This window comes from Physeter macrocephalus, chromosome 2 (genome assembly GCF_002837175.3).
Source record: "Physeter macrocephalus isolate SW-GA chromosome 2, ASM283717v5, whole genome shotgun sequence".
Lineage (NCBI taxonomy): Eukaryota > Metazoa > Chordata > Mammalia > Artiodactyla > Physeteridae > Physeter > Physeter macrocephalus.
In genome coordinates, this window is record NC_041215.1 from 71,256,430 (window position 1) to 71,270,406 (window position 13,977).

A 13,977-nucleotide genomic window follows, 5' to 3' on the forward strand; every position below is an offset into this window, starting at 1 on the left:
TTCTCAAGATTGCTTTGGCTATTTGGGGTCTTTTGTGTTTCCATATAAATTGTGAATTTTTTTGTTCTAGTTCTGTGAAAAATGCCAGTGGTAGTTTGATAGGGATTGCATTGAATCTGTAGATTGCTTTGGGTAATATAGTCATTTTCACAATGTTGAGTCTTCCAGTCCAAGAACATGGTATATGTCTCCATCTATTTGTATCATCTTTAATTGCTTTCATCAGTGTCTTATAATTTTCTGCATACAGGTCTTTTGTCTCCTTAGGTAGGTTTATTCCTAGATATTTTCTTTTTGTTGCAATGGTAAATGTGAGTGTTTTCTTAATTTCACTTTCAGATTTTTCATAATTAGTATACAGGAATAAGAGATTTCTGTGCATTAATTTTGTATCCTGCTACTTTACCAAATTCATAAGTGACCCTATTTTGTCCTAACTTTGCCTTTCTCTGACAAGGCAAAATATTCTAAATTCTGAGAGATAACTTTTTGATTTAAAGAGCTTTAGTTTCAGAGAGGGGTTATTTCTTTTCTCATTAATTTTCCTTTTCTTTCACAGTAAAATTAATTTTAGAGTGACCTAAATGAATGTTTATTCCCATTAATGACAATCCTATCAATTGAGTGGAAAGTCTGCTTTTGAATATGTATGCATTAGAGGCATGCACGTTAATAAAATAATGTTAACTATTCATAGCACAATAAAGTAGATGAACAGGACTCATATTACTATTTTAGAAATAAGGAAAATCCTCAGAGAACAAAAAGTGACTTCTTATTTATTATTAGCACTCAGACCCACATTAGAAATGCTTGAGTTTTGCCCTTTTTTCCTTTGACCATTAACTTCATTGTTTGAGCTCCTGATGTAGGAATAAATTTCTGCCCATATTGAAATTCTGGTGAGTTTATTTTGGAATAGAAACATATCAAGTCATTACAACATTGCTAAAAATCAAAGACCCCCCCCCCCAATTTGATGTTTCGTCTTAAATTAGAGTTTCAATGCCAAGGATGGGTTGTCTTGTAAGTGTAAGACAAAGTTATAGATAGTTCTAAAAATTAGTTTTATTATTAAGGATGTTGGGAAATGTTACCTGTCTATAATGAAAAGAAGCATTTTAAAGTGGAATTCTCATTTTAGGAGAACATATTAGGGAAGCCTTTAAAGTTCTTTTCATACATTAAACCACATGAATGTATATAAATAAAGATCTAGTAGCTCAACCTGTGAGTAAATCAAGGAGTGATATGCTTTGAAGTCCTAGATAGGACTGGCTGAAATGCTAAAAGGTTATCTATCCTGTAATAGGCATGATCCCTCCAGCCCAAAGCTCCAAGATGGAGGAATTAGAAAAGTCCATCTTGATCACAAACCCAGGCATCCCTGAAAGCTGAGAATATGATGGGCTTTTAAACACTTACCAAGAATGATGATTCCAGCAATGTCTTAATGAACTGTTTACATCTGAGAAAGCATGGTGAATACTTACTTAAGTAACACCTATTACAGGAACACTTTGGATTTTGCTACCCTTAAAAATAATAGTTATTTCATATGAAATTTTTTTTTAGGGCACGACTACTGAAACGGAAATAAGAAAGAGACGGTCCAGTTCTTATCATGTTTCCATGGATCTGTTGGAAGATCCTACAGCAAAGCAAAGAGCAATGAGTATGGCTAGTATTTTGACCAACACCATGGAAGGTATGTCAAAAGTCTTACAGCACAATTACTTGGCAGTGCTCTGGTAATGATGATAAAACTCTCATTAATTCCAAGAAAATTCTTCCTGACTTGACACCAAATCATCATTATGTCTTTTACTAAATAAAAGTAAAATCCATGTACAACACATGGATTCTATTGTCTCATACAGATTTTTACATTTAGCCTCCGGGAATCTACTGCAAATTCGAGGTATACTTGGAATACCACTTTGGTAGATTAAGTTATAAGTTGTTGAAGCTTGTTATGTGCATGACATAAAAAAGAATGTAATGATAAATGTTTATTTTTATGGTGATGCTAACCCATTTAAATTGTATTAACTGCTTGAGACTCAAGCTATAAACTCTTTTGATTTAACCAGATGTATAAATGAAAAAATGAGAATTAGGGTTTGATATTAACCTCTTTGAAGCAAAGTTTTCAAAATTTTGTAAAACTACTTTTGTCTCTCTCTGATCAGATATTACAGTATCTCAGCTTTCTCTTTAGTTGCAGATTATATGTGAGTGGTGAATATATTGTTTAGAGGTCTGGATATTATAATTCCAAAATAAAGACTTTGAGGACAGCTTGATTTGTGATCAGTCATTGGCTCTGTGTGTTAGCTTGGGACTCTACACTTGTTTCTTCATCAGCAAAGTGTGGATAATGACGTTTAGATTAAGGTTGTTGTAAATATTAAATAAGGCCTCATATATAAAGCACCTATGTATGTAGAAGCACCTGGCATGTAGAAGACAGTCAATAAATATTATTATTGGTTGTTTTTTTGTTGTTTTGTTAATTCACTTGTTTGTGCCTTTCCATACTGTAAGTGAATTCAAACATCAACTATCAACTTCAGCTACTTGGAAAATACTTTCATGTAAAATATATTCTATCCTCCTCCCTGCTGTCATTTCCCCTTCTCTCCTTTTCTCTTTTATAACCACTCCCTATTCTTCCCCTCCAAAGTGTGTGTGTGTGTGTGTGTGTGTGTGTGTGTAGATGTGTCAAAGGAAAAAGAAAGATGGAGAATGAAGGAGAGAGCGTGAACATGTGCTCATGCCTTTCTTCCTGTTAGTTATAGTTTCTCTTGACACTGGATAGATTCTTGCAATAATTATTTTCCAGTCTGAATGCAAAAATCCCGTGATACTAATATCAGTACCAAAAGCCGAAAAGTCACAGCCAGGAAAATCTCACAATGTAGATGGCTTTACATATCACAGCCATGTCAGTTACTGCAGGACCCAGTTTTCATAATGTCCTAATGCAATATCAGAAATCTTTTCACTGATTTCTATGGAATATTAAACTCAGTACGTTCTTCCCCAACCTCGCCTGCGTTAGCTTGCACTCCCTTTTCCCCCCCAGCTGCCAGTAGCTTGCTCCTCCCTGTCCCTCCAGGTAAATCTTTTGAAGATTCTCTGGTCTTCTGCTCCTTGCCATAGCAAAACCACTGAGAGGAAGCTGCCAGTGGTTCTGCTACCGATGTCAGCAGCATGTCTGCTCCCTAAAGCAAGAAGTAGAGAAGGAGACAGGGTAAGTCTAAATTAACAGTCCTACTTTGAACTTCTGATAGCATTAAGTTTGGGTTAACTTAAGAAATTACTTAAAAAACATCGACCCACCACCACAAGATTGGACTTGTCCACTAATTAAGATATGGAGTTAAAAATGAGTGCACCCACATCGCCCTCCATGTAAATGTGTCTCATGGACTTGCTTAGAATGAAAAGGATGTCCTAGAGATAAGTGTAACTTAGGAAGCAGGAGACTGAGTGTTTGGTTTTAATATCTGCAGAGCTTTTAACTTTATATTTATGTGAGGAAAAATGGCTGAGTTTTTATTCTGTTTTTCATTGGTTGTATAGAACGCAAAGCCTACTTTTTTTTATTCGATTATATCTAAACATTTTGAATCTGGCATTAATCAAGGCTTGTTGTTAGCAGTACATAGCATATACATGCAACTAGAGCTGTCTTTAATATAGTCCTTTTTTGTTCCTAATAACAATGGAAAGGTGTCTTAGGTTGACATAATCTGTTTATTTGGAGATCCTTCCTTCTAAGTCTAATCATGGTTTAGTTCACCTTTCCTTTTTGGAACCAGGCTTTTTGATCCAGGCTGGCAACTTTTGTTTTCCTTCTTTTGAACTACAGCTAAGTCTTCATTGTCCAGGCAATGAATGAATGGCCTCCTACTTAATGACACTGTAGGAGATAAGGAAAAATGAATTGTTTGCTTTTCAAGTTTTTTAAATGCAAAAACCATATGGAAATGCTTCCAGGTCAAATTCTTGGGAAGGTGGTGGGAGGGTGAGGTACAAGCACTGAGGAATTGAGGGGAGCCAGCAAAAGATCTAAACTGGGCTGTAAATGATTTTCACAGTGGATAACCCACCCAGGAATAATGGAGATGCGGCTGTAGTTCTCCCTGAGTGCTTTGTTTTGTTTCAAAGTATGATATTCCTTTTTTTAAATTGTTTTTTAGCATGAATAATTGAATGATTTTATTGTAGAATTTAACAACTCTGCTCCACTTTTTCCTGGTGTCAAGACGAGCAACATTGGCTGCATTTTGCCTTTTGAACTCTTCTCTGATTTACTTTTTTCCACACAGTTTCTATTTGCTTCTCTTTATCTGCTAAATTACAAGTAACATTTTAAAAAATACTTATTCTGACTGTACATAGGCAAAGAGCTTTTTCAATTCTCTTTTGTTATTTACTGTAAGTAGTAAAGCCTTTTTACCTTCAGTATAAATATGGGTTTATTCGGGAGTCTTAAAAGCTTCTACAAAACAGTGCAAATAACTCTATTTATATTTTTCTTCTGATTTACAATTCAACTATTGTTTACTGTTTACAAAATTACATTTAAGAGAAAAGGAAATAAACTGGGTTCTTGAAGAATTTCAGTATATAAAGAGACAATTGAAGAATCTACCTCTCATGGAATTCTGTTAAAAATAATAAGGAAATTAATTTACTTCAAGGAAGTAGTAAACTTTATAATATTAGTAGTGAATGTTTATCAGCAAAGCAAAAATCACTACCTATGGTCATGTTTGTCCATTGCATAAACTCTCTTGAAAAGTTTAATTCTTAGTAAACTGTACCAGGTTTGGAGGGATATTCCAGTTGCCAGAGTAGTAATACTAAAGTGACCAACCAGAGTCATGCTATAGATGAACAAAGAATCTTTTCCTCTATTTTAGTGCTAATCGGTGATGGTCTCACATTTGGCAGAGCAGGTAACAAAGTGTGCTGCAATGATATTGGCAGAAAACAACAACTTCTGAATTCTTTTCTCACTCAAGAGTTGATTAAGAGAGAAATATACCAAAGGAAAAGAGCAGATAATTTCCCACTTCTAATTCTCCCAAATTCTTTGCCATTATTTACTAAGTTTCAATATTTTGAGTATCACCTTATAGATCTGTGCATTTCTGTCTTTTCTCTCCTATTATTTAATTGAAATTCTTTTTGAAATCATTGTATTTTTTTTAAATCATTGTATTTTTTTTAAATAAATGTATTTTTATATGAAATCTTATACGTTTGGTGTGATAGTTATACATTTTAATATATTAAAATAAATGCATACCATTAAAATTTATGAATTCTAAGTATGTTCTACCTAAGCTCCTCTTGTATTTTACTAGTAGTACGTAAGTCCCATTTTGTGAAGCAGTGAAGTTCTCAGTTTCTTAGGTTTGATATTTCCTCTTCTTTTGTGCCATCTAGTTAAATTAAGAAATACTGCTGAGTTTAATATACAGGCTTATATCTAATTAGGCTTAACTAGAAACTTTTTAACTAAGACTGGTGACACTGACAAAACTATCTCATTAAAATACACAAAGAACATATCTAATCCAAGAAAATGAGATTCAGCATGACTGATAAAGGTTTTAAAGACATCTCCTGAGAGGTGTTCTTTGATAATATATGTCTTGCTCTATCTGAAACATAGATGAGCTTTAAGTATACTTAACACAAGTCTTACCCATTAATTTCTGATAGCCTTAAAGATAATTATCAGACTGTTTAATATTGTAGATAGAATCTTGGAAACCATGTTTAACCAAGATAAATTTGGAAAGTTTACTAGCCTTTCTGTGCCCACACTTTTTATGACAGCTAATCCATTGTAAGTGCTTTTCTGCTCAACCATCAGATTAACCTATAATGCCTTTTAACAACTTTAGATTTTTTAAAAATCACTTTCAGTTTAAACCAAAGGCTGCTTAATAGGAAGGAAGCAGTTTTCATAAGTATTCTAACCTTTTTCTTCCAGAACTTGAAGAATCCAGACAGAAATGCCCACCCTGCTGGTATAAATTTGCTAACATGTGTTTGATTTGGGACTGCTGTAAGCCGTGGTTAAAGGTGAAACATCTCGTCAACTTGGTTGTGATGGACCCTTTTGTTGACCTGGCCATCACCATCTGCATTGTCTTAAATACCCTCTTCATGGCCATGGAGCACTATCCCATGACGGAGCAGTTTAGCAGTGTGCTGTCAGTCGGGAACCTGGTAAGGCTCACTGAGGGTTACTCTACCCATTGAAAGAGTTCATGACTGCCTTAATGAATTTCACATATCATTCTCAAATTAAATGTGAATTAATTGGTTGTATATAACTGGACAGCAAAAGTTCAGCATCACATTTTTATAACAAAAATATACTGCTACAGTTTAGCAGTGGAAAAGATTCAAAGATTTTATGTATAGTTTGATTTAGAATTAAATATAAATTGCCCATTCATTACAAAGATTATTATGAATTATGGAGGATATTGATTTATGGTAAAATCCTGATGTGTTTCTCAGGTATTTAGAATAGATTCTTTCAGACATGTTTACATTTGCCAAACAAATTATAAAATTTGTCAAGTCAGATAATTTTGAAATATCATCTGTTCATAACTGAGGATGGATTTTTAAGAGAGGAAACATCATAGAGGTTATTATTTCTGTTTGAATTTGTCCTATAAATTTAAGAATTTATAAATGATTAATTTTTGCATACATTTTTACTTAAAATTTTGTATTAACATTCATGGATACATGGTAGAATGATAGAAATGAAAGTAAAGTGATCTTTTACAGAGAAACAAAATGAATAAATTCAGGCAACAAAAATATATTAAAATCAATATGAGGCTTATTAAGTTCTCATGAACCTCCCAACTTGATAAATGAACATATAAACAGGTTCTATATAGATAGTAAATGATATATTCTGAAGTATAATACACAATATTTTTAGGCTCTGAAGTAACCACTATTTTTTTATTATAATCCAGATAGGTCTTAACTGATAAAGTTAACATATATATGCTGACCACTTATTTTGTACCAGGCATTATATTAAATGGTTTATGTAAAATCCCTCTCTCTAGGTTCCCACAAAGTCAGTCCTCAGGTAGATACTATGAATGTCTGCATTTTCCAGTGGGAGAAACTATACCCATGAGAAATTCACAGAGCAATGGAAGCTCTGAATACTATATCAGAGACTCTAAAAGATATTTCGGAGACTATTTTAAGCTGTGGCCAAAAATCACAAAACTTTAGGAAAGAACAATAGCATTGCCTAGTCCAAATTTTTTCACATATATAGGAATCACTTCAACATTATCTATAAAAAGTGAGCAAGGGATCAAAGAAGCATGATGGATGTGGATATTAGGAAACAACTCAAATGGGCTTAAGCAAAAATAAAGATAATTTATTACTTCAAGTAACTAAAGTCCATTTGGGCATAGATCCACGTTTTAATCTGGCTAGATTCAGGTTCTCAGTCAATGTCATTGGGAGTTAGCTTCTTGCCAACTTTTTCCTAGTATGTTTTTTCATCTCTTGCTGGGTATTCTATTGATGGCAATGGTCTACCAACTTTTATCCTGACACAGCTCTTTAAGCAGAAGGATTGTGCCTCCTAACTAGTGGTTCTAACAAAAGCCCAAGAAGTGAATATCATTGGCCTAGTTGGAGTTACATGACCATTTCTAAGTCAGTCAGTTAATCTGATTCTAGGGTTAGAACGCCCTGTTTGGCCAAACCAGAACCATGTCTTATCACTGGAAACAGAGTAAATGAATACAATTATGAAGAAGAAAATTAGGTCTGCCATTATCAGAAGAAGAGAGAGTGGATGCTGGAAAGACATAAACAACAAATGGACAGTTCAAAATAGGACTTGTCTTACGTGTTAAGGAAGATAATGAAATAGTAGAAAATATATAGACAGGATTCACATTCTTCTCAAGTACATATGGAATATTCCCCAGCATAAGTGATAGGTAGGTCATAAAACAAGCCTCATTAAACTTAAAAAGATTGAAATCAAAGTACTTTTTCTCTCAAAAATAGAATGAAATTAGAAATCAATAAACAGGAATTTGGAAAATTTATAAATATATGGAAATTAAAAGCAGACTTGTAAATAACCAATAGGGTAAAAAGGAAATCACAAGAAAAATTAGAAAATACTTTGAGATGAATGAAAATGAAAACACACCAAACTGAAATAGTGCCTAGAGGGAAATTTATGCTGTAAATGCCTATAGTAAAAAAATAATACCCCAAATCCATAATCTGTATTTTCCTCTTAAGAAACTAGAAAAAAGAAGAGCAAACTAAATCTGAAACTAGCAGAAGAAAGGAAATAATAAAGAATAGAGTGGAAATGAATGAAATAGAGAATAGGAAAACATCAGAAAAAAATCAACAAAGCCAAAAGTTGATTTTTTGAAAAGAGCAATAGAAATGACAAATCTTTAGCTATACTTACCAAGAAAAAAGAGAGAAGATTCAAATTACTAAAAGCAGGAATGAAGAGGGGACATCACTATTGATCTTACAGAAATAGAAAGGAGTATACAGAGTACTATAAATAATTTTATGCCAACAAATTAGATAACCTAGAGGAAATGGAAAAATTCCTAGAAAGTAACAAACCACTGAAACTGACTCAAGAAGAAATAGAAAATACGAAGAAACTTATAACAAGTAAAAATTGAATAAGTAATCAAAAAATGTTCCCACAATGGAAAGCGTAGGCCCAGATAATTTCTTTGGTGAATTCTACCAAATATTTAAAGAATTAACACCAATCCTTCACAAATTGTTCCAAAAAAAAAAAGAATAGAAGGAAATACTTCCCAAGAGTTTGGAGTTTAAAGCTGACCAAGATGGAGAAATTGAACAAAGACTTTGGGCTTTCTTTTAAAACCCCGAAGGGGTTACACTTAAGGAGTAAAGGCTATGTCAGAGAATCAAAATATTCAACTAGGACAAAGAGCAAACCAAAATAGCTGTGCCCTACTTAAGTATTAAACCAAACTACCATAAGTTCAAAGTGGCCAACCTATAATTTAACTCCCTGCTAGGACAAAAATCAGTACTTTTTAGAGGAAAATAATGGAATCAAAACTCTCTACAACACATTATTCACATCACATAAAAAATTACATGATATGTGAAGAAATAGGAAACTGTAACTTTAGTTGAGAAAAAAAAATACTCAATAGAAATAGATCCAGAGATGGCTGAATTACTAAAATTAGCATTAAAGGACTTTAGAGGACCTATTATAAATACATTTAACAAATTGAAGGAAAAAAAATGGTCATCAAGAATAAACAGATGGAAAATATGAGCAGAAAAAATGGAAACTATATAAAAGAATTATCTGGACATTTTAGAACTGAAAAGTACAAATTCTAAAATGAAAAATTCACTGGATGAGTTTAAAAGAAAATTTCAGATGTCAGAAGAAAGTGTCAAACTTGAAGCAAACCAATAGAAATTATCCAATTTGAACAGCAGAGAAAAACTTACAGGAAAAATGAACTAAGTCACACTAATCTGCAGAATAACATCAAGTGGTCTAATATTTACATAAGGGAGACTCAGAAGGACAAAAGAGAGAATGGAACAAAACAAATATTTGGAGAAATAATGGCCAAAATGTTCTCAAATTTGATGAAAGATATTAACGTAGAACCTTAATATTGTAAAATTTCAGTGAACATCAACAAGGATAAATATAAAATAAACTACATTGGGCACATCTTAGCCAAGCTGTGAAAACAAAAGAAACTTTTAGAAGCAGCCGGAAGAAAAATACATATTATATACAAGGGATTAACATCTTGTCAGAAACAGTTCAGGCCATAAGAAAGTGGCCTGATGAAAAGAAGAAAAAAAGAAGTTAAAACATTATTCTGTGGTGAAACTATCTATCAAAAACTAGTGTGAAATAAAGAATTTTAATATAAACAAAACCTTAAAAAAGTTGTTACACCGGAATTATGCTGCAAGAAATGCTAAAGGAAGTTCTTCAGGCTGAACGGGAAGAACGTATTAGATGGAAATTTGAGAATGATGGTCACTAGAAATGAATAAATGTGGGTAAATAGAAAATACTGGTTTTTTTCCCTTATCTTAATTTCTTGAAAAGACAACTGATTATTTAAAGCAAGCGTTTATAGCATATGTAAGTATAAAATATATGAAAATATTAGCACATGTGATTGGGGTGGCCAAGATTTCTTGGAAAAGAGACAAAAAGTGCTATACATTATTTAAATATTTATAGAATATTCAAACAATAGAATTTTACTCAACAATAAAAGGAGGAAAAACTGGTAATACATGCATGGGTGAATTTCAACTTGAAGTATTCAAGAAATATTTGGAAAAGTTAGCAAGACTCTCATGTTTCTGAGCTGGCCACCGAGGTAGAGAGTCATTCCATTTACTGAGTTGGCAAATATCAGAAGAGAAGCAAGGTTGTGCAGAGAAAGTGATGAAATGAATTTGGGACCTGTTGTATTTGAGGTACCTGTGAGACAGTTATCCAGTGGAGGTGTTGAATAAGGAAATAAGGATGTAGTTCTGGAATTCAGGAGATATGCTTGAATGGGAAAATAGATCTCAAAATGTAAATTTATTGTAAAAGGAAAATTAGATTAAGAAGGTTGAGGACAGAAAGACCTCTGAAGAAATCCAGTGTTGAATGATTTGTTGGAGGAAGAAAAGCAACTGAGAAGTATCCAGGGAGATGTGGATCACTGAAGCCAGGACAGAAACTATTTTAAGAAACAAGGAACAGACAACGTTGTGAAAAACTCCTAAAGAGGCAAGCAAGATAACTATTAAAAGTTCAATTGAATTTATCAATGGCAGTGTCGGTTATGTTGGTGAAATTGGTTAAAGCAGTTTGTGCTGACTGGCAGGTCGGGGGTAAGTTAAAGAAATGGAACTAGTGAGTACAGACAAGTACACAAACTCTTAAAGAAGTTGGGCTATGAAGAGAGGACAGATGGTGGTAGCTAATGGGGGAAGTAGAATGCAAGGAGAGTTTCTTTTATGATGCTGGTGGTAGTTTTAAGGTGGAGAGGGACTGAGTATCTGTTGATACTTGTAAAATCCCAATAGGAAGCAGTCAGTAGCAGGAAGAGGTTGAAACTACAGGTTAATTGAGAAAATGAATTCTTCAAGAAGTCCAAAGAAGATACATAATTGCAGCTGCAGAAATTAGAGCAAAGCAGTGACATGTCTTTAATTTTTAACAGGAAAAAAAAAAGCAAAGTATGGAGTGAATGTAAGTAGTTTGGTAGATATAAGGAAACTGAGTAAGTTCAGGTTGACTGACTTCCATTACCTCTGAGATGCAGAAGTACTGAGAGTGGAGAATAAAGAAAAATGGTTGAAGACACGTGGAAAATTTAAAATAGTTGTAGAGAAAGAAAATGGAGAATAGAGAATGCTGCTTCTCTTTGGCCAGGAAAATAAATTTTTTTTTAAAAGCATCCTTAAATCTATAGGGCTAGTGGTGACCTTGTTTATTACAGCCAATATAAAGCCTTTTTAGCACCAGCCTTGCCTGCAGGGCCAAGGGAGGGAACCAAACTATTAGGTAATTATTTGGTGAGTTTTTGGAGGGCTAGGGAGATCAGAGGCAGAGCCAGGTAGTTGACCACAAAGAGTTAGCTGAACCTTTCACTTAAGAATATAGAAATAAGAATATTAATTTTATTGTCATAATTCTTATATTCTTTATCACTTGATAAACCTTAAATATAGTAAACAATTAAATATTGATTTGAATACAAACCATTTGAGGATACTAATTTCCTGTACCCAAACCAATTTTTAAAACTCAGAATTGAATTGTGATTTGTTGGGACTAAAACTGCTCAATAGTTATTTATGTTTTCAAGAGTCTTCACTTGTGTAATAAACATTTCTCACTTAGGTCTTCACTGGGATCTTCACAGCGGAAATGTTTCTAAAGATAATTGCCATGGATCCATATTATTACTTTCAAGAAGGCTGGAATATTTTTGATGGTTTAATTGTGAGCCTTAGTTTAATGGAACTTGGTTTGGCAAACGTGGAAGGATTGTCAGTTCTCCGATCATTTCGACTGGTAAATTAACTGAGAGTAACCATAATGTTTTTATAAATAATTTAATTAGTAGTCTCTCTTTTCTAGGAAAAAATTACAAGATTTCCCATAACTTTAATATTATTTGAATATACTTCTAACAAAGCAGATGGTAATTTCTTCTTCCTCATAGTTTTAATGCATAGATTAAGTTTATTCAAATGAACAGCCAATAGTTCTGTCCTTCGTAATTGAATGGCAAGGCTAATGGGGAGAGAGAAAATGGAGGTCATAGATAATTGCATATCAAATTAAACAACACAATATGTACCTCTCAGCTATATGGGGTTTGCTTACCCATGATAAGGCTTGGTTGGGGCTTTGGGTGGGCTCATCTTTCTACCAGAGCCTAAGGGATTATGGAGTTGCCCACTTTGCCCCCGTAGAAGCCAAGACCTGGGACTGGGTAGAGTGTACAGGGAAAGAAGACAGAGCTCCTATACATCTGCTCCTTCAGCCAGGTCAGGAAGTCACCAAATCCACTCTCTGAGAAGAGTTGCCTGTGTTATACTTTCATTTTAAAGAAAGGGTCTTTCATTTGATCTTTATATTCAAAGTTTATGGATCTTTTACAGATGAGACAAAATATCACTTGACACATTTCCATTTGAAGTTTGGTATGTTTTATTGTGCTGTTTATTTGAGTTGGCTCTAACTTTTTGTGATTTATTTTGAAACAACAGAGGTTGTATATAGTTAGTAAAGACAGGTTCTTATAGGCAACTTATCTTAACAGTGATTAGTTTCAAGACTTTGTTGTGAAGTCTGTTTAGAAACTCCCTTACCACTTTCAAATTTGTGTTAAGATCCTTAGAGCTGTGATTTCCTTTCCTAGTCTTCATGGATAGCTGTAGATCTAATTTGAAGCTAGAAGAATGCAAAAAAAAAAAACCACAAAATAAAAATTAACAATGATTATATAACAAGTAAATATGGGCAACTACTTTTAAGAAGCTTAGTAAATCTTTGTGATAATGTGATACAGTTTGGGGAGACAGAAGGCGTAATATCAGTGTCTTGCTTAGTATATCAGGCCCTTTTGCATTAATTATTCTCTGGGAATAAATTAAAATTTTTGGTTCTTATATCTGCTCCTTTGGGTCACTTAGTTGCCATTAAATAATGCACTACTCTTGACCTGACATTTACTGAAGCATCAGAAATAAAATGCTGCTGCTATTTAATGGTAAATGGTACTCTAGAGGCTTCTAATACAACCAATGTGTCAGGCACAGTAGTGGAGAGCCATTTCCACACTATAATGAGTTGATTAATTAAATCACTGAAGACATAAAGGTTGACAAAATACAGCTTTTTACTCAAGTCCAAGTATTTCTTCCTTGAAAATAATAAATCTCCTTTAAAATACAGCCTAATATTACAGCAAGCTAAAGATACAGCAGTCCAGAGATTTAAAGAAATTTGTTGGTTTTTCTCTTGTACCTTATATAAGTGTTAATGTTGTTTGTACTTGTGCATTTCAGCATTATATTTCAAGTACGCTGAAAAATATATCCACTTCGGGCTTTTAAATAATGAGAGCCTCTACTTCTCTGAAAGAGTCTTCTAATTAATCACCACTAATGTTAGATATCTCAGTTCCTTACAGAAAAACAAAAAGAATAGTATAAATGCTTATGTAAGATTCAGGAATATTTGGTGAATCTTATTCTTTGAATGCTGATGAAAAACTGTATAATTATTTTATTTACAATATAAACTATTTCAAAATGAAAAATATCCCATGGTAACAAACTAATACATTTGCTAGATAATAGTTGGGCACATGAATAATC

The 13,977-nt window shown here is 33.3% G+C and overlaps 1 protein-coding gene across 11 annotated transcripts in view; it reads left to right on the forward strand.

Annotated features, from left to right (window-relative positions):
• LOC102984469 (sodium channel protein type 2 subunit alpha) overlaps window positions 1-13,977 on the forward strand; it is a 147,769-nt gene that overhangs the window by 86,669 nt on the left and 47,123 nt on the right. For 9 of the 11 annotated variants that reach the window (XM_024122214.2, XM_007128310.2, XM_007128312.2 and 6 more), the window contains 3 exons: window positions 1,576-1,708; window positions 6,017-6,255; window positions 11,990-12,163. In XM_024122214.2, coding sequence (XP_023977982.1) covers window positions 1,576-1,708; window positions 6,017-6,255; window positions 11,990-12,163 — 546 coding nt within the window. The remainder of the gene's footprint in view (window positions 1-1,575; window positions 1,709-6,016; window positions 6,256-11,989; window positions 12,164-13,977) is intronic. The other 2 variants (XM_024122216.1, XM_024122217.1) reach the window with 2 other exon arrangements.